Source organism: Pelophylax lessonae, assembly GCF_965119305.1.
Source record: "Pelophylax lessonae genome assembly, chromosome: 4".
Lineage (NCBI taxonomy): Eukaryota > Metazoa > Chordata > Amphibia > Anura > Ranidae > Pelophylax > Pelophylax lessonae.
This window is the reverse complement of record NC_138771.1, coordinates 629,661,511-629,682,243: the sequence shown is the minus strand read 5'-3', so window position 1 is coordinate 629,682,243 and position 20,733 is coordinate 629,661,511. Positions and strand designations below refer to the sequence as shown.

The 20,733-nt window shown below is 45.4% G+C and overlaps 1 protein-coding gene across 2 annotated transcripts in view; it reads left to right on the top strand.

Moving 5' to 3' along the window:
• The window catches only part of LOC309551920 (uncharacterized protein), a 199,725-nt gene that overhangs the window by 57,887 nt on the left and 121,105 nt on the right, over nt 1-20,733 (top strand). Inside the window, exons 5-7 of one of the 2 annotated variants that reach the window (XM_082252640.1) lie at nt 8,282-8,419; nt 15,554-15,581; nt 17,599-17,633. The exons of the other annotated variant lie outside the window; for it this stretch is intronic. Coding sequence (XP_082108766.1) covers nt 8,282-8,419; nt 15,554-15,581; nt 17,599-17,633 — 201 coding nt within the window. The remainder of the gene's footprint in view (nt 1-8,281; nt 8,420-15,553; nt 15,582-17,598; nt 17,634-20,733) is intronic. 2 annotated transcript variants of the gene reach the window in all.

Below are 20,733 nucleotides of genomic sequence, written 5' to 3'. Positions count from 1 at the left end.
ATCCAATGCAGCCTGACCAGTGCCCATCCAATGCACCCTGACCACTACTCATCCAATGCAGCCTTACTAGTGCCCATCCAATGCAGCCTGACAAGTGCCCATCTATAGGGCCTCACCAGTGCCCAGCAATTCACCCTGATCAGTGCCCAGCCAATGCAGCCTGACCAGTGCCCAGAAATTCAGCCTTACCAGTGCCCATCTATGCAGTCTCACCAGTGCCCAACAATTCAGCCAGACCAGTGCCCATCCAATGCAGCCTGACCAGTGCCCATCCAATACAGCCTGACCAGTGTCCATCCATTGCAGCCTGACCAGTGCACATCCAATGCAGCCTCACCAGTGTCCAGCAGTGCAGCCTAAACAGTGCCCAGCAATGTAGCCTGACCAGTGCACATCCAATGTGGCCTTACCAGTGCCAATCTATGCAGCCTGACCAGTGCCCAGCAATGCAGCCTGCCCAGTGCCCATCCAATGCAGCCTGACCAGTGCCCAGCAATGTAGCCTGACCAGTGGCCATCCAATGCAGCCTTACCAGTTCCCATCTATGCAGCCTGACCAGTGCCAAGCAATTCAGCCTTACCAGTGCCCAGCAATGCAGCCTGACCAGTGCCTATCCAATAAGTGTCCAGTAATGCAGCCTAACCAGTGCCTATCCAATGCAGCCTGATCAGTGCCCAACAATACAGCCTGACCAGTGCCCATCCAATGCAGCCCAACCAGTGCCCAGCAATGCAGCCTGACCAGTGCCCAGCAATGCAGCCTTACCAGTTCAGGGGATCAGAGAGAAGAAAGGAAGAGAGCCGGCTGAAACATCACACAAGCCGGCGTCGCCGGGCTGTGTCAGCTTTAATTTGAAGCGCCGGGTGCCTGCCATCACACCAGAAGACACAAAAAAATCGAAGGTTCTCTGCTAGGTAATCTCAATAATTTATTAAAGATAATGCACTTACAGGAAAAGCACTTGATAGTGCATATAAGAGAACTGTTCTGCAAAGGGTTCGAGAGGATGTGACGTCCGGTAAGCAGGCTCCACCCCCTATACATGTTGCGTCGGCGCGCTAGGCGGTGACTTCTTCAGTAGGCGCATCGACGCAATGCGTTTAGGGGGGCGGAGTCTGCTTACCGGACGTTACATCCTCTCGAACCCAATTATTGAGGTTACCTAGCGGAGACCCTTAGATTTTTTTTGTGTCTTCTCCTTGTACACTGGGATCTCTTCCTATGGATGATTGATACCTGGTCCTGGGAGACCCTCTGCTGTCCTGCCTACGATCCCTCCTACCACGCTTTGACCCCTGTGGGGTAAAGCTGTATCTGACCCTGGTTGATTCTTGGGTCAGAGATTGAGGTGAGAGGCTTTAATTTGTGGTGGTGGTGAATTGAAGCAGGGTTGGAAATTTGTGGGATTATTGGGACTCCTTTATCACTATTTATTTTATATCATTATATTAATTAATTATTTTAGCAACTTTTGGATTTCTCCATCTGATATTTGAATATTTTTGCACATTTTGAGTATTTTGTGGACATTGATTGCACATTTAGGTTTATTACACATTTATGTTCTGGCGCAGCACTACCTTTGTTTTTTTTTATCTAATTTATTGTGGAGTGGGAACACAATTAGCGTTAGCAGCCGAACATTATCATTTTGCATGTTATTGGAATTACCGTTATTGGAATTACTGTATCACTGTATTGTTTGATATTTTACATTAATTATTGCGCTGATAGATTTTTTCACTAGTATATGTAGACAGCTTTACCCCAGATGCCTGCATAATTAGATGTGCCTGTTTGTGAGTTGCTAAATGTTGAACCTTCATTAAATGTAAACATATTGCTACACTTAGAGGCTCCTCTCTTCTCTTTTATACTCAGTTGTGACATGACGCTACTTATATATCAAGACATCGCTTGTTTATCAAGCCAAGATTAATATAACTAAGAAACACAGGTCGGTGGATAGTCCCTTAGAACTGATAAGCCTGCATATGTAATACCAGATAACAATGGCAGCTCCTATGTTTGTATCTTTACAAACTCTCTTTAAGGCTCCGTTTCCACTGCCGCGGCTACGAAGTCGTGCTACTTCTAGTGCGACTTCGTAGCAAAAGTAAACTGCGGCTTTCAGTGCCACTTGTCCCTCATTATAGAGGGAAGTCGCACTGAAGCCGGCTCAAAAGTAGTGCATGAACTATTTTTGAAGTCGACGCAACTGAAGTCGCGGCAGTGGAAATGGGCCGAATTAAAATCAATGGCTTTTGACTCGTTGTGTGCGACTCAGGGGCGTAACTACAGGGGTTGCAGGGGTTGCAATCGCAACCGGGCCCCATGCTCCAGGGGGCCCATGCAGCTCCCCTGTACACCTGGATAGGAGGGGTGGTGGGGGCAGCATGTATAGGAATCACTGTCCTCCTTTTTCCTCCTGTAGCTGCAGGAGGAAAATGGAGGAGATTGGTTCATCTGTATGCTGCCCCCGCCACTCCTCCTATCCTGTTCACTTGTGTTCTTCTGTCTCTGGGCCCCTGTGTGCTCCCCTGGTCCCCCCCCCCCCCCACTGTGCTCCCTCCCCTCTCCTGCTGGGTGCTGCAGGGGATGTGTCACAATAGAGAACCAGGAAGGGGTCGGTAAATATGTTATTTACCAGCTCCTTCCTTTTCTGAATGGACAGAGTCATAGTCAGTGACATTGTAAAAAAATAAAATAAAATGATAAAAAATAATACAATTAAAATACCAAAAAATAAAAACTACTGACACCAGTGGGTGAACTTCCAGGATCGCAAAGGTCACACTTGCGACCGGGCCCTGGCATTCCACCACTGTGGGGAGGCCCCAAGATTGCAGGAAGGGGGCCCAGTGCAGAACTTGTGAAACGGTAATAAAGGGCCCCTCAACGAGAGTAAAGGGCCCCAGGATCAGTGGGAAGAGCCCCAGGCTTGAAGGGAAGGGCCCCGGCCAGGGGCCTGGGGGGCCCTTCATGGTTTCTTGCACCGGGGCCCTAAAGGTTCTAGTTATGCCTCTGGTGCAACTTGACATGTGTCAAGTCGCACAGCAAGTCGCACTAGTGGAAACCGGCACTAAAAATAAGTCTAGTTAAATTGCCCAAATAATACATGTGTGCTGGCAAAGAGGGTGGCCTTCAATGCCCACAAACTGTACATATTCTTTCATGGCAGTGCTTTCTGTACTGATAAATGTGTGCTCACTGTGTGCTCCTAGCACAGTGACCGAGCTGTCAAAAACAGCTCTCAGTCTCAGCTAATGATCTGTAGCCAGAACTGGCTCCCAATCATGTGACAACTGTGACAGCCAATCACAGTGCTTGTATGATCTGCAGGTCCTTATCATTCCACCCCCCAACCTTTAGATGTTACTGAACTGCAGTAGGGAAAAATTAGGGCTCCTGACCTGCCCTACAGAGTTGTGTAAATCACAAGACTGGTTGGACAGTAAGTCTCCATTCACACTAATACGACTTGTCAGGCGACTTGTCAGTCTGACAAGTCGCGGTCCGTTGTCTGGTACGGGAACCGTTCTAATAGGAGCGAAACAAGTCGCTCCGACTTAGAAAAAGGTTCCTGTGCTACTTCGGGGCGACCTGGAGCGACTTGCATAGACATTCATTCTGTGAAGTCCGTGCAAGTCGTGCCGAAGTCGTGCTGCATGCGACTTCACAGGTCGCCCCCGAAGTCGTGCCGCTTCAGTGTGAATACGGTCTAATACAAATCCTTTGATAGGTTCCCATGTATGCTTTTAATTTGTGTATTTAGCTGTTTGCCAGGAGATCAGATTTTTTTTGCAGTAAAATCCTCCTTTTATTAAACCATACGCAGGGATAAAAGACTCGCAGAAAAGTTAACACGTTTCCGCCCAAAAGGGCACCAATCATAAGTTAGTTATGACTAGGGTTGAGCGAACCCGGACTGTATTGTTCGGGATCGTACCGGACTTTTAGGTGTTCGGTACCCGGACACGCAGGGCCACTGATAGGGGGGGACCACCAGCCCTCTTGTAGGGGGCCCTGAGCACACAGGGGGGCCCACACAGATTAGTGATGGACAACAAATACAGAAATCTTCCTCCAGCATCTGAATCTGATCTGTCCCTCTCCCTGCTATCAGCTTTTATCTGCTGAGAAAGAGACAATTGTCGCTTCACTAATCCCCCTTCCCTGTGTGCCCCCCCTCCCAGCACTGGCTCTAATGTTATCTCTACTCAGGAGTTTATTTGTAAATGTGTTTCTCAATCTCTTTCTCTCTCTGATCACTGAGCTCCAACTGCCCAGCCTATATATTTTTCTCATCTCATCTTCATTTTTATTTAACATAGTTTTTTTTTTAGATTTAGCAGGAATTATGTGAGTTATGTTATATTTGTGTCTGCTAATAGTGATTTTGTTGTAATTTTAGCTAAATATATATCTTTAATATTTTCTTGGGGGGGGGGGGGGGGCCTGCCAGGTAGTCTGTACAGGGCCCCGCGATTTCTAACAGCAGCCCTGCGGACACGGACCCGAACATTTTACTGTATGTTCGGGATACAGTCTGCTGTAATTTATTTCATGTTTTGGCGTGGTTTTAATGGCGCGGTTTAACAGCTACAGGGCAGCCAATCAACAAGCGTTTAACTAGTGTGCCCTTAGAAGCCATCACAGCCATGCCTACTAATGGCATGGCTGTGATTGGCCAGTGCAGCATGTGACCCAGCCTCTATATAAGCTGGAGTCACATAGCGCTGCACGTCACTCTGCTCTAACTACTGTAGGGAGAGGTTCCTGATGCTGCTGAGGGAGAGATAGGAGATTATTGTAGGGTCAGGCTGGAGATTGCTTTCAGGGAAAGAATAGGAGAATCTTCTTTAATCAGACAGCGATCTACATCGATTTTATTGTGTGGGGGTGCAGTGCACGATCTTTTTGCCCTGACCTGAGCCCAGTGAGGAGGAGGGAGGAAAAAAAAACGTATCAGTCTGTTAGGTTGGCGGCGTGCGGCGGGCAGCGGCCATGTAATGCAAGCTCAGTGCATATGTGTCTGCTTAATCTTAACGTTTTTTCCTTCATATTTTACAGTGACATACACCCTTTGGATACTGTTGTTCTATTTTGCTATTCAATAAACACCCATGTAGGGGAAAAAAAGATATTAAATTGCGGCTTAGTCTGTATCTGTACATGTGAGATACACCCTTTGGATACTGTTGTTCTATCCTGCTATTCAATAAACACCCATTTAGGGGAAAGAATAATAAATTGCGGCTAGTCTGCATATCTTACTGTGAGATACACCCGTTGGATACTGTTGTTCTATTCCGCTATTTAATAAACACTCATTTAGGGAAAAAATATTACAATGCGGCCTAGTCTGCATATGTTACTGTGAGATACACCCTTTGTGTACTGTTGTTCTATTCCGCTATTCAATAAACACCCATATAGGGGAAATAAAGATATTAAATTGCGGCTTAGCCTGTATCTGTACATGTGAGATACACCCTTTTAGATACTGTTGTTCTATTCCGCTATTCAATAAACACCCATTTAGGGGAAAATTAATAATTTTGCAGCGTTTGCTGATTATGGTACTGTGAGATACACCCTTTAAATTTGTTTGGTGCATGTCTTTCCACCACCAAGGATTGCAGGGCGCTTCAGTTTGCCTCCTGTTGCTAACTCCTCCAACTCCGCTTCCTCATCCTCATCCTCTACAATGATCCGGAGCAGTGATCATTTCCAAGACTTTCAGGGCAGTCATTCACAAGTGGCTCCGAGGGTGGGTTCCTGCACCCACAAACACCAGGTACACAATTGTCCAGCAAGGGCACAGTTCTGGAGGATGACAAGGTGGAGGATGAAGAGGAGATGGAGGAGGAGGAACCATGTTCATAGCAGGGTGGCACCCAGATAACTGATAACAACAGATACGACACTTGATCTTAGCCAAAAGGTCGAGAAGGCATTTCCACCTGACAGCGGGGGCACATTGGAAGCACAAGGCGAAGGCAGAGGAGGAGGAGGAGATTGCCAACGCAGCCAGGGCACCGCCAGCACCTCAGAAGGCAGGGTTAGCATGTATGAAATGTGGAAAAGCTTTGTCAGCACGCCACACAAACCAGGACCACCAGCTGTTTTTTTTTTTTTTTTTTCTTAAGCCCGTGGGGTGTGTGAACACACTCAGACTATCACCCGGTGGGTGCATAAAAAAGTGCACACCAAAAAAGTGAAACACAAAAAGTGCACAGGTTGTACACATGGTCCCTGACCCTGATCCCCCGGGGCGCAAGGCTCCTGACAGGGACTGGGGTACTTACACTGGCTAACCTGGCCGAAACCAGGCAGCCCCGTTCTTTAGGAGGTCTGCTGAAACAGACCACCCCAAGTACTAGGTGGGGCTCTCCCAAAGAGAGACCCCATGAGAGAGGGCGAACCAAGCCAGAAGGCCATATCCACCCCCTCCCAAGACTTTCAGGGACAGGCCCAAGGACCTACACCCTACTAATCACGCTGTGCAAAATAAAGTGTACCGCCACAATAAAAAACACAAAACATGAGACACACAACACATAGAAGTGGGGAAAGGGATAGTGGAGAAGTGCAAGGTTAGAGCCATATTGCAATACAATGGCAGGCCCTTCGGCCAGGAATAAAAAATTCCTCTAGTCCTGACTCCTGACCAAAAGGCCCGGCCCTAGAGGCAGATGTGAAAAACGTGTGTAGGAAGTGCAGTGTCCTTGGTGCCATACTCATAGTGTTGAATTATGGCTCCCATGGACTGCCACTCCAGGGGCACATACACCACAGTCTTTTCAGAATCCCAGTCCCTGGCAAGACCAGTGCAGCCCCGTCCCTACAAGAAGGCCTCAGAACTTAGACAGCTTTGGGAGAGCCCGGCCCACAACCAGGGACACATACCTTTTCCAAGGCCAGATTCAACCCAGAAGGGGGAAAAAGCCCCCCCGCCGCAATCACCGTTCCTTGCCATATACCATATACAGTTCCTTACCGTTCCTTACCTACTATACATGTACTGAATGACGGGTCTGCCCCCTTCAACTTCTGGGTCTCCAAATTGGGCACATGGCCTGAGCTTGCCCTTTACGCCTTGGAGGTGCTGGCCTGCCCTGCAGCCAGGGTATTATCTAAATGTGTATTTAGCACGGCTGGGGGCGTTATCACAGACAAGCGCAGCAGCCTGTCCAGAGCCAATGTGGACAAGCTCACGTTCATTAAAATGAACCAGGCATGGATCCTACAGGACTTTTCCGTACCTTGTGCAGAATAGACATGTATACCGGCGTTATACAGCCATTTTTGTATTTTTGACCTTTCTCACTCTTTTGGGGTGTACCCTAATTTAAAAATAAATTTAAAATTAAAAACAAAAACCAGTGTTGGCTACCTTGTCCTCCTCCTCCTGCTTTCACCTACACCACCACATCCACCGCCACCTCAACCTCCTACTCCATATGGGCCTCGTCCTCCTAGATCAAGATGATTATTTTCTATTTTTATGTTTTTCATGTTATTTTAAGTTATTTCCCTATCCACATTTGTTTGCAGAGCGCGTGCCATGTTCTTAAGAAGATTGTGCTGCCATTTGCAGCCCTCTAGCCCTTTCCATGTTTTTTTTAGAGCCATTTTAGTGCTCAAAAGTTCGGGTCACCATTGACTTCAATGTGGTTCGGGTTCGGGGTAAAGTTCGGGTTCAGTTCGGTTCACGAACCCGGACTTTTTTTTCAAGTTCGGCCGAACCCGCCGAACCTGGACATCCAGGTGTTTGCTCAACTCTAGTTATGACCAAGGTACTTTTAGGCAGAAACACCTCAACTCCACCACATGTCCCTTTTTTTAAATTTCAAACTTTTGGAGTTTAGATTTAAGCCTGGTACACACTACAGTTTTTTTTTTTCAGGTTGCAGGAAAAAAATTCACAGCTCTGTCCATCGATCTCCCCCACTAAGCTGTTGTGTCCTGACAGGGGGACGCCCCCCCGCCAGAATACTCCAATGGTGGATAGCGCTGATCGGAAGGCGGTCGTCTGCTGGTTGTCCAGCATGCACGTCCAACAGAAGCCAGCCAAATGACCGGCTTCTGTTGGACAGACCAACATACACACGACAGAATGTCAGCAGTTTTTTCTTTGAACCGGCAAATGTCTCCAGACATTCTGCACATGTGTACGGGGCTTTAGGGAACTTGTGTTTTAGGTTTGTCTGTCACCCTATGTTTATTTAATTATAGGCTTCAACAGGGTTATGTTTTTGTCTTTTTTCTTCGTTAGATGCATCTACCATAGAAGTGCACAAAACTAAAGAGGGAAATGGCTCTGATGGAAAAAAAAGTCTCATGATCATCATTGTCTCCTCGGTGGTTTTCCTGATTATCCTCATAGTGATCCTAATCATTTTAAAGGTAAAAGGTGGGTACACTCCATTTGACCATTCTTTCTTTTAGGATTTTTTAGGCTTTTCAAAGTAAAGCCTGAGGGACCAGCTCACAGGCCTAATAAAAAAGACATTTTGCTAAACTAAACCATGCACTCCCATACAGTGTATAGTGCGAAATTTGGTGGCCCGTTTTTGGCTGCTGGTAAGTAATTACACATTGCTTGCTTGCTTGTGGGTGTGCAGCTGCCTTTTTCAGGTTGTGCAGAAGCCCTGTGATGATACGCATGCACCATGTCATCAGTGGGTGTTTGCAAAGACCTTGAATAGATAGTCTCAACCCTTGATGACCATAGTGTACCCATGGCCTCCTGGGACCCATTACAGGCGGTCCTCGGGTTACAAACATCCGACTTACAAACGACTCCTACTTACAAACAGAGGGAGACAACAGGAAGTGAGGAGAAATCTACCCCTAGGAAGGGAAATTCACTCCTGTAAGAGTTATCATGGGAAAAAGGTGTCTCCACTGAAGCTTTATCACCAATCCTTGTTTCCACAACAACCCAAATTTTCTAAATCCAGTTGTAATAGGGACAAAAAGTGAGGAGAAATCTTCTGAACAGGAGCACAGAAAGCAAAAAAATGGCCCAGGGGTGTTAACCCTCCCCTATACAAAAAACTTAAAAATGATTCTTTTGACTGTAGCTACACCTAAAAAATGTACCTGTTCCAACTTACAAACAAATTTGACTTAAAGCGGAGCTCCAGTCTCCTTGTCAGTTTTCTCCAAAAAGCACCCCCGTGATTCTCTTTATTTGCACAATATAAACAGGATACTGGTATAAGTGTATTGCTTCTTCCTACTTACTGTACAATTGTGATGTTTATCACAGGATCCTGGCAGACAGGCAGCGGTCATTATAAGTATGGGCATCTGAAGCCCGCTCCCACTTGTTTCCGGGACTCTGTGCAGCTGGCTACCCAGCATGCACGTCCCAAAATCACGCCTGCGCTGTTAGGATGCAGCATAGCACACTGTGTTATATACAGGTTGCCATAACAATGGCCGTGGTGGCAGAAGTTCCCGCCCTGTTGCTATGGCAACCTGTCAATCAAGACAGCACCTGGAAGGAAGTCAAGTGCGGTTCAAAGAATCCTGGCATAGATGACACAGACATCCCAGGAGTCCTAGCAAATCGCCTAATGACAAAAAAATAAATAAATAAATAATTGCCATTACAGACTGTTCTTTGGGTAGGCATTGTGTTTCAAGGAACTTGAAAAAATGCGTGGAGCTCCACTTTAAGAACAAACCCACAGACCCCATCTTTTTTGTAACCCGGGGACTGCCTGTACTTGGGTATCCCAGGAGACAGCAGGCTCACTGTTCATGTAATTTTGGTCTCAGAAATGAGGTAGTAGATGCCCTCAAAAAAGGATTTCTGCCCCCCCCCCCCAACAAAAAAAAAAAAAAGAAAACATTTTTGGTTTCTGTTAGAGGAAGGGGTAGAAAAAATGTTATGTAGTGTTGTTAGGTTGGGCAACGTTCTGCTTTAACACTGACTCTCCACGTACCTTTTCCCGCATTCCTCAGCAATCCAGAAGTGTCTAAACCTGGAACACTCTAATATACAGATCTTGAATGTTGTGGGGACTCTATTGGCTCTTCCCAACAGCCTACTCCTGTAGGGAGTGCAGTTACCCATCATTTGGGGATTGACCAGTGCATTCCAAAGGGAAATAAATTTAAAAGAGCAAAACTAAACCCTGGGTGGCTAAACTCCAACATAAAAATGCATATTAGTGCTAAAGAAAAGGCCTTCAAAAAATACAAGACTGAGGGGTCATTGGCAGCATTTAAGCATTGCAAAGAGTGTAATAAGAAATGTAAAAAATGAAATCAGGGAGGCTAAAATAGAACACGAGAGACATATAGCGGAGGAGAGTAAAGAGAACCCCAAGAAGTTCTTTAAGTATATAAACAGTAAGAAAGCGAGGCCAGAACACATTGGCCCCATAAAAGACAACAAAGGAAATATGGCCACTGAGGACAGAGAAAAGGCGGAAGTTTTAAATAATTTCCTCTCTTCAGTCTTCACAAAAGAATCGGGGGGCTACACTAACCCAGCTTGTAAGGCCGAACTAAACAACACACCCCAGGAAGTGCCGCCATGGCTAACAGAAGATAGACTTAAAACTAAAATAGAGAAACTTAACATAAATAAATCACCGGGACCGGATGGCTTACACCCGAGGGTTCTTAAAGAGCTCAGCCAAGTGATTGCATGACCATTATTCTTGATCTTTAAGGATAGTTTACAGACGGGTATGGTGCCAGCTGATTGGAAAAAAGCCAACGTGGTACCAATATTTAAAAAGGGGCCGAGGTGTATCCCAGGTAACTATAGGCCGGTCAGCCTAACATCTGTAGTCTGCAAGATTTTGGAGGGGATGTTAAGGGACCACATACAAGACCTTAGTAATGAAAACGGTATTATTAGTAGTAATCAACATGGATTCATGAAAAATCGTTCTTTCCAAACCAATCTATTAACCTTATATGATGAAGTGAGCTGCTACCTAGATAAAGGTAAGCCTGTGGATGTGGTGTATCTGGACTTTGCAAAGGCTTTTGACACCGTTCCCCACAAACGCTTACTGTACAAACTAAGGAAGGTAGGTATGGATCAGAAGGTGAGTACCTGGATAGAGAACTGGCTCCAGGGGAGAGTCCAGAGGGTGGTGATTAATGGGGAGTACTCGGATTGGGTGGGTGTGGAAAGTGGGGTCCCCCAGGGTTCAGTCCCGAGACCAATCCTATTAATTTATTCATAAATGATCTAGAGGTGGGGATATCTAGTACAATCTCAGTATTTGCGGATGATACTAAACTAAGCATGCCAATATCTTCTGGGCAGGATGTGGAAACCTTACAAGTGGACCTGAACAAAATAACGGAGTGGGCAGCTACATGGCAGATGAGATTTAATGTAGAAAAATGTAAAGTAATGCACTTGGGGGCCAGAAACCAGAAAGCAAGCTACTCACTAGGGGGGGAACCTCTTGGTGAGTCTAGGATGGAAAAAGACCTGGGGGTACTGGTAGACAACAAGCTTGGCAGTGGCATGCAATGCCAAGCCGCTGCAAGCAAAGCCAACAGAATACTAGGATGTATAAAAAAGGGCATTCACTCCAGAAATAAAGAGATTATTCTCCCGCTCTACAAGACTCTGGTCCGGCCACATCTGGAGTATGCTGTCCAGTTCTGGGCACCGGTCCTTAGGAAGGATGTGCTGGAATTGGAAAGAGTCCAGAGAAGGGCAACAAAAATAATTAGGGGAATGGAGGGCATCGGTTATGAGGAAAGACTACAAGCACTGAACTTATTCTCTCTGGAGAAGAGACGATTGAGGGGGGATATGATATCAATGTACAAATATTGTACTGGCGACCCTAGCATAAGGAACAAACTATTCAGAGTAAGGGAATACAATAAGACACGTGGCCACTCACTAAAACTAGAGGAAAGGCGGTTTAACCTTAAAATGCGTAAGGGGTTCTTCACTGTAAGAGCGGTAAGGATGTGGAATTCTCTTCCACAAGCAGTCGTATCAGCAGGAAGCATTGATAGTTTCAAAAAACTATTAGATGGGCACCTTAGAGACCACAACATACAGGGGTATACAATGTACGGTTAACAGCAAACACACACACACATCATAGGTTGAACTGGATGGACTGATGTCTTTTTTCAACCTCACAAACTATGTAACTATGTAACTATGTAAGAGGTTTGGATGGCCATTATAATTCTTCAACACTTAATTTCCACCTTCAGAGGCTCCCTAAGTAATGAAGATTAAGGGCAATTTACTAAAAACATGATGTATAAAGAAAAAACCCTTGCGCTGCCAAAAAAAGTGATGAAACTAAAGTGTTAATCTGACAGCTGCTGCAATCACTGAATGTGTGTTCCTCACATAAAGGACCAAATATATAAATAAAGAGTGCTGCGCTGCTGTGATATACCAATGTATGCAATGAAAAATACTATATATATAAATATATAATATATAAATATATATATAAATACACAGTATCTCACAAAAGTGAGTACACCCCTCACATTTTTGTAAATATTTTATTATATCTTTTCATATGACAACACTGAAGAAATGACACTTTGCTACAATGTAAAGTAGTGAGTGTACAGCTTGTATAACAGTTTAACCACTTTACCACCGGAGGATTATGCTGTCTTATGTCCAGGCCACTTTTTGTGATTCGGCTCTGTGTGACTTTAACTGACAATTACACGGTCGTGCGACGCCGTACCCAAACTAAATTTACGTCCTTTTTATCCCACAAACAGAGATTTATTTTGGTGGTATTTGATCACCTGTGCAATTTTTACTTTTTGCGCTATAAACAAAAAAAGAGCGTTTATTTTGAAAAAATAACAATATTTTTAACATTTTTTATATGAAATTTTCCCTCAAAAAAATGTAAAAATCAAATTTTTTTTAAATTTTTGGCCAATTTGTTTTCTGCTACCGATGTTCGGTAAAAAAAATCACAATAAGCGTATTTTGATTGGTTTGCGCAAAAGTTATTGCGTTTACTAACTAAGGGAAAGATTTCTGTCATTTTTGGTGTTTTTTTTTTTAACGCGTAATGGCGGCGATCTGCGATTTTTTTTTGCGGGACTGCGACATTGCGGTGGACAGATCGGACCCTTGACTGACATTTTTTACACTTTTGGGGGTACCAGTGACATTACTGCAGTAATCAGTGCTATATATATACACTGTTACTGTAAAAATGACACTGGCAGGGAAGGGGTTAATTTTATTGGAGAGGGAGGGGTTAATGTTTACCTGGTGCTTACTAACATGTGTGGGGGGGGGGGGGTGACTGAGTGACACAAGGACAGATCGCATGTTCAGCTATGCTGAACACTCCGATCTGTCACTCCTTGTCACTGAGGAGATCCACCCGCTCTGTTTACACAAGCGGGCGGATCTCCAAACTAGATTCCCCAACAATCGGGGAATAGCAGCGGCGATCGCCACTGCTCCTCCTGTGGCCCGACTCCCGATGTGACTGAAAACAGCGGGAGCGAGCCTCCGGCGGCGCGCGCGCGCCGCCCACAAGGGGCAGAGTCCAGCGACGTAGGTCTACGTCGCTGGACGATAACGAGCCACAATGCTGCAGTAGCAGCAATGTGAGCGGACCTAAAGTGGTTAAATTTGCTGCCCCATCAAAATAACTCAACACATAGCCATTAATGTCTAAAAAGCTGGCAACAAAAGTGAGTACACCCCTATGTGAGCATGTCCAAATTGTGCCCAATTAGCCATTTCCCTCCCCGGTGTCATGTGACTCTTTAGTGTTACAAGGTCTCAGGTGTGAATGGGGAGCAGGTGAGTTAATTTGGTGTTATCGCTCTCACTCTCTCATGCTGGTCACTGGAAGTTCAACATGGCACCTCATAGCAAAGAACTCTCTGAAGATCTGAAAAAATAATTGTTGCTCTACATAAAGATGCCCTAGGCTATAAGAAGATCACCAAGACCCTGAAACTGAGCTGCAGCACGGTGGCCAAGGCCATAAAGTGATTTAACAGGACAGGTTCCACTCAGAACAGGCCTCGCCATGGTCAAACAAAAAAGTTGAAGCACGTGCTCAGCGTCATATCCAGAGGTTGTCTTTGGGAAATAGACATATGGGCGCTGCCAGCTTTGCTCCGACCAGAGCTGTCAATGTTTTTCGTGCAACCTGAAGAGGTTGAAGGGGTGGGGAATCAATTGCCCAGATCATACGTCGCACACTGCATCAAATTGGTCTGCATGGCTGTCATCCCAGAAGGAAGCCACTTCTAAAGATGATGCACAAGAAAGCCCGCAAACAGTTTGGTGAAGACAAGCAGACTAAGGACACGGATTACTGGAACCATGTCCTGTGGTCTGATGAGACCAAGATAAATTTATTTGGTTCAGATGGTGTCAAGCGTGTGTGACGGCAAGCAGGTGAGGAGTACAAAGACAAGTGTGTCTTGCCTACAGTCAAGCATGGTGGTGGGAGTGTCATGGTCTGGGGCTGCATGAGTGCTGCCGGCACTGGGGAGCTACAGTTTATTAAGGGAACCATGAATGCCAACATGTACTGTGACATACTGAAGCAGAGCATTATCCCACTCCCTTCAGGGACTGGGACGCAGGGCAGTATTCCAACATAATGACCCCAAACACATCTCCAAGATGACCACTGCCTTGCTAAAGAAGCTGAGGGTAAAGGTGATGGACTGGCCAAGCATGTCTCCAGACCTAAACCCTATTGAACACCTGTGAGGCATCCTCAAACGGAAGGTGGAGGAGCGCAAAGTCTCTAACATCCACCAGCTCCGTGATGTCATTATGCAGGAGTGAAAGAGGACTCCAGTGGCAACCTGAGAAGCTCTGGTGAACTCGATGCCCAAGAGGGTTAAGTCAGTGCTGGAAAATAATGGTGGCCACACAAAATATTGAGACTTTGGGCCCAATTTGGACATTCCCACTTAAGGGTGTACTCACTTTTGTTGCCAGAGGTTTGGACAATTAATAATAATTTTGAGGGGACAGCAAATTGACACTGTTATCCAAGCTGTACACTCACTACTTTACATTGTAGCAAATATAATTTCTTCATCGTTGTCACATGAAAAGATATAATAAAATATTTACAAAAATGTAAGCGGTGTACTCATTTTTGTGAGATACTGTATATCTAAAAGAGGGCAGTTTCATACTACAGAATTACACTCTATAAAGACACGTAGAGATAGGTCAAAGGGGAGGTGTTCTGTAATTCCGGAACACTTCCTGTCCTAAGGTGACAACATTGTTTCTCCATAGACACAGTACAGAGAGTTGTCACCCTAGGACAGGAACTGTGTTACTGGCAGGATGACCAGGTAAAAATAAAGGCTGACAAAGGAAACCAATGCATCCATCACATCTGGAGTGGACTTCTAGACACCTTCTATGTTCTTTATTGAAATGATTGTATTGCACTGCCAAAGAAAACACTGTCAGTTATGCATCTTATATGATATAGGTGGTGGATATGTGATTGGCCATGGTGAGTGAATTCAAAAAATAATAATTTTGTTCCTTCCTTTCTTGCAGGTGTTATTTGTAAAAAGAAAAATAGTTTGTAAGTATGCATCTATGACTTTAAAGCTACATTGCTTCTTTCTGCTCTCACAATAATGGGCCACTCATTCTTTAATGACTATGACTTAAAGTGGAAGCCAGTTAACACCTTTTCTTTAACCACTTCCCTACCAGCCTTTTGTGGAATGATGTCTGCAAGTTATCCCGACTGAGCGTCATATGATATCCAGCAGGATAAGCCGCTCGTGCACGCCCCCTCCCATCTTGGTAAAGAGCCTATGACATACACACGTGATCAGCTGTGACTAATCACAGCTGATCACAGTGGTAACCAGGAAGTGCCAGTAATCAGCTTTCCTCAGTTTGCGCTGTTAAGGTGCGAGCAGAGGAGAGACGATTGGAGGTTCTCCTGATGGGGGGGGGGGGGGGGGGCAGTGTCTGCACTGATAATCAGTGCATTGAATATCAGCACAGCCCCCATCAGAGGTGCCCATTACAGACGTCAATCAGTGCCCATCAGATGCCAATCAGTACCCATCAAAATTACAATCAGTGCCCATCAGTGATGCCTGTCAGTGCCCATCACAGATGCCAATCAGTACCCAGCAGTAATGCTTTTCAGTGCCTCCTCATCAGTGCTGCCTATCAGTGCCATCTATTAGTGCCCATCAGTGCCACCCATAAGTGCCGCCTATTAGTGCCCACCATTGCTGCCTATCAGTGCTCATCAGTGCTACCTATCTCTGCCCATCAGTGCCACCTATTAGTATCCATCAGTGCCACCTAGCAGTGCCCATCAATGCCACCTATCAGAGCTGCCAATCAGTGGCCATCAGTGCTGCAAATCAGTGCCCATCAGTGCTGCATATCAGTGCCCATCAGTGCTGCATATCAGTACCCATCAGTGCTGCATATCAGTGCCCCTCATCAGTGCCCATCAGTGCTGCATATTAGTGCCGCCTATCAGTGCTGCATATTAGTGCCTCATGATCAGTGCCACCTTATCAGTGCCATCTCATTAGTGCCCATAAGTGTCTCCTCATCAGTGTCCATCACTGCAGCCTCATCAGTGAAGGATAAAACAAAATCTCCTTGGCTTGTAGCAGCAAAGATTAGCCCAGAATGGTATTGTAGTGTTTCAGAGGTTAAGGCTGGATTAGTTTATGTCTTTCCCCATGCCCAACCCAAAGAAAACTGATGTAAGCCATTATCAAGTTATACAGTATATAAAACTACCAAGAGAGGAAGAAAACGTCCAAAGTTTTAATGGAGGTGCTTTGTACCCATAAGGACATCTGATGCCATCCTAAAGCTCCTCCTGAAAGTTATTGCTGCCACAGCCTTTCACCAGATGTAAGCGTTGTTTTCAAGTCCAACCCAAGTTTTAGTTTAAATCGGCTAAATACATTAGGTGCATGCAAACAAAAGGTACATTTTATTGTAAAGTAAATAATTTTTGGTTACTTTTCTAGCTGCAATTCCAAATTAATTTGCAATCAAATGGAAAAACTTAGACATAGTGTGGTGGAGATCTCTTGCCATTAATTGTCCCAGTCCAGGTTAAATCTGGATTCAGGTGATTTTAACTGCTAATCAGTATTGCAGTGGTATATGGAAGATGCTTACATTTTCAAGATTTTGTGTTGTTTTCCTGTTCCAATTGAATCTGATTTTTAAAAAAAAAAAAAATATTTTAGATGAATATAAAAATTTCAAAATCATGCTTATGCATGTGGCCAGATTACATGCGACTATGAGGAAACAAGGGAAATCAAAAAAGTAGGACATACCAGAGACACATAGAAGTTGGGTAGAACACTGTTATTAATAGGAAGACAGAAGGGTTGGGGGAGGGAAATTTAGAGGGGAATAAACTATACTGTCTTGTTTGTATGATTTTTTAAAAGAGTTTTGTAAAAAAAAAATTTGATTGAAAATAATAAAAATTATATTCAATCTTTTTTTTTTTCCTGAATTATTTGAATAAATAATTATTTGAATAAATGATAATAATATTTTCTGCAGAATCTAACTTATCATCTTTTCTTTCTTCCTAGTTCTGAACTGCAGATGAACACCATTCCAGCTGCAGGTGAGGTTACAGTTGATATATACCTAAAAGTGAAAATTGAAGGAGGTAAAGATACTGCAGAGTGTAGAAAACATTATCTAGAGATAGGTAAATAGAGAAGCACTCCCATTATTTGCTCCACTGGATGAATATTGGATTTTGCTTGGCAGTGTTAGTAAATTGGTCCAAAGCACCACTTTCGAATCTAGTATTTTCAGATAAGACTAAATAGAGCAGACTTCCCAACTTTTGGGTGATCAATGGCCAGAAGGTAGACTTCAAATCCTAATTTGAGGCTGCACAGGGTCATGCAGCAAGAATCCCTAGAGATGGGTAAATAGAAAATCACTCCCACAATTTCCTCTGCTGGTCAAATATTGGATTTTGCATGGCAGTCTTAATAAATTGGTCCAAAGCACCACTTCCGAATCTAGTATTTACAGGTCAGCATGTAGAGAGCAGACTTCCCAACTTTTGGGTTATCGATGGTGAGAAGGTAGGCTTCAAATCTTATTTGAGGTTGCACATGGTCATGCATCAAGAATACTTTCCTCTTTAATGTATTCATTCTAATAAGGAAACATTATGCTTTAATTTTCAATAATTTTTATTGATTTTTAGAAAAAGTACAACAGAGTATAACGAGCCAAAATGGCCCAACCATAGACATTGAAAACAACATGGAGCACATGGTGCAGAAAGCATTAAATGTGTACAAGTAAATATTGTGGATAGCAGGAGTCGAGAAAAAAAAACAAATAATAATAACAATGGCAGTCAAACCAGTGTGAAGCAGGTACTGATCGCTCTCTTCAGTGCTTAAAGGAGCGGGCCGTCCAGGCCCCCCCCCCCCCGGGCGCCCCTTACGGGAACACACTGTGCCCCCAGGGGGAAGCGGAACCCGACCCCCACCCGCAGTCTCATGGACCTGACTACAAAATACGACATCCCGCCATCAATACACAACAAAAGAAAAGAGAAAGCAGAGAAAGGGAAAAGGAAAGAAAGGAAGGGAAGACAAGGAGAGCGGCAGCGGCTGGTTAAGAAGGAAAAAAGTCGACATCCAGGTCCAGCACCCTCCCAGGGAATGAGTCCCCGGAGCGTGCGGTCCGGCAATAGTAAAGAGCCGGAAAAAATCCCCCTAAGAGGGGCCTGCCAAATAGCGGATCCACGGTTCCCAGGTCTTGTCAAATATTTTCATCTTATCATTCAATATGGCTACCATCCGTTCATTTATCATAATCCAAGACAGCTTGGCTTTGAGCAGCTCGAGCGGCACTACTGAGGTGCGCCAGGATCGTGCGATTGCAATCTTGGCCGCTATAAACACGAAAGCTATAAGGCGTTTGTTATGCTTAGAAATCCCCGCTATCGGTTTGCCCAGGAGAGCTTGAAGGGGATCCTTGGTCAAGTTGACTTGCGTCAATGAGTAAATTAAATTGTGAACACGAATCCAGAATCGGCGCACCTTGGAACAGGTCCACCAAATATGGAGCACCGTGCCTGCCAGACCACATCCCCGAAAACAGTTGGGAGACGCAGTGTGGACCGCTGCAGCCAGCCTGACAGGGACCATGTACCATCTCAAAAGTACCTTGTAATTAGCTTCAATTAGAGAGGTGTTGAGGATGGATTTAGAATTACATTGAGCTAGAGCATTCCAATCAGCCCGGTCCAGGTCCTCGCCCAGGTCCTCCTCCCAACGCTGCATATAAGACAGTTTAGTGTCATCGCTCTGCAATATATTATAAATCGTGGATATGTAACTCTTTTGTTTATCTAGCGTTCGGCAGAGGTTCTCCATCTGAGTGGAGGTGGTGATATCACTGGTACGTTTAAGGGAGGCAGCAAAATGGGATATCTGGGCATAACGATAGCTCTCACCCTCAGGGAGGGAATGGGTTTCTAGTAATTGGGCCCTGGTGAGGAGGCCCCGATGGTCGCATAGATCCGCCAGCCTGAGGAACCCCTTGTTTGTCCACCATTCAAACGCTGAAGGGGTCAGGCCCGGTGGGAACAAGGGGTTGCCCAGCAGGGGCGCCAATGGGGCATGGGGGGACCGGAAAGCATGCCTGCCCGACAACCTATCCCAAAGACCCAGGGAGAGAGACAGGGCGGGACAAAGTATGCCCGGTCTGTCTCTGGCCCGCAGCCACATCGCATGATGAATGGGGACCCGCAGATGGGCCGCCTCCATTTGCATCCAGATGGGGAGAGGGTCCCGGGAATGGAAGCGAATCAGATGAGCCAAATGGGCTGCGTAATAGTACTTGCCCAAGTCCGGGACCCCCAGACCCCCTCTCAGCTTTGGGGTGAAGAGAGTGCGCCTATTGACTCTGGGCCTCTTGTCCCCCCAAATAAACCGGAGAACTATCCCCTGAAAGTCCCTAAGATCAGGCATATTAAACATCACAGGTAAGGTACGAAATAAATACAACAGTCGAGGCAGAATATTCATTTTGACCGAATTCAACCTTCCGAACCATGACGGGGGATTGGCTGTCCAAGCAGCCAAGTCCTCCCTCATTTTTTTGTACAATGGCGGATAATTGTGTGTGTAGAGGGTGGCTATAGACGTAGTGAGGTGTATCCCTAAGTAAGGCAACGATCGTTCTTGCCAAGCAAACGCAAAATTGGCTTTAAGAGTAGCTAGAGTGGCCCCATCTAACGTTAGGTTTAGAGCCTGCGACTTGGAGGGGTTAACCTTAAGTCCCGAGATGGACGCAAACTTCTCCAGGTCTCGGAGCAGGTTGGGGATCGAGACAAGGGGGGACGAGATATACAGTAGGATATCGTCTGCAAATAGAGCACACTTATGTTCAATGCCCCCGCATTGTATACCCCGGACATCCGGGTTGAGGCGTAACTTAATGGCCAACGGTTCCAAGGCTAAAATAAATAACAACGGGGATAGGGGACACCCCTGACGGGTACCCCTACGGACGTCCAAAAAGGGGAAACCATAACCCTTGATCGATAGCCTCGCAATGGGGTCGTCGTATAGCGTGCGAATGAGGGTAAGAAAATTACCCCCGAAACCGAAGCGCTCCAATGTCTGCAGAAGGTAGTCCCAGGACAGGGAATCGAACGCCTTATGAAGGTCTAGGGACAGTAGCATGCC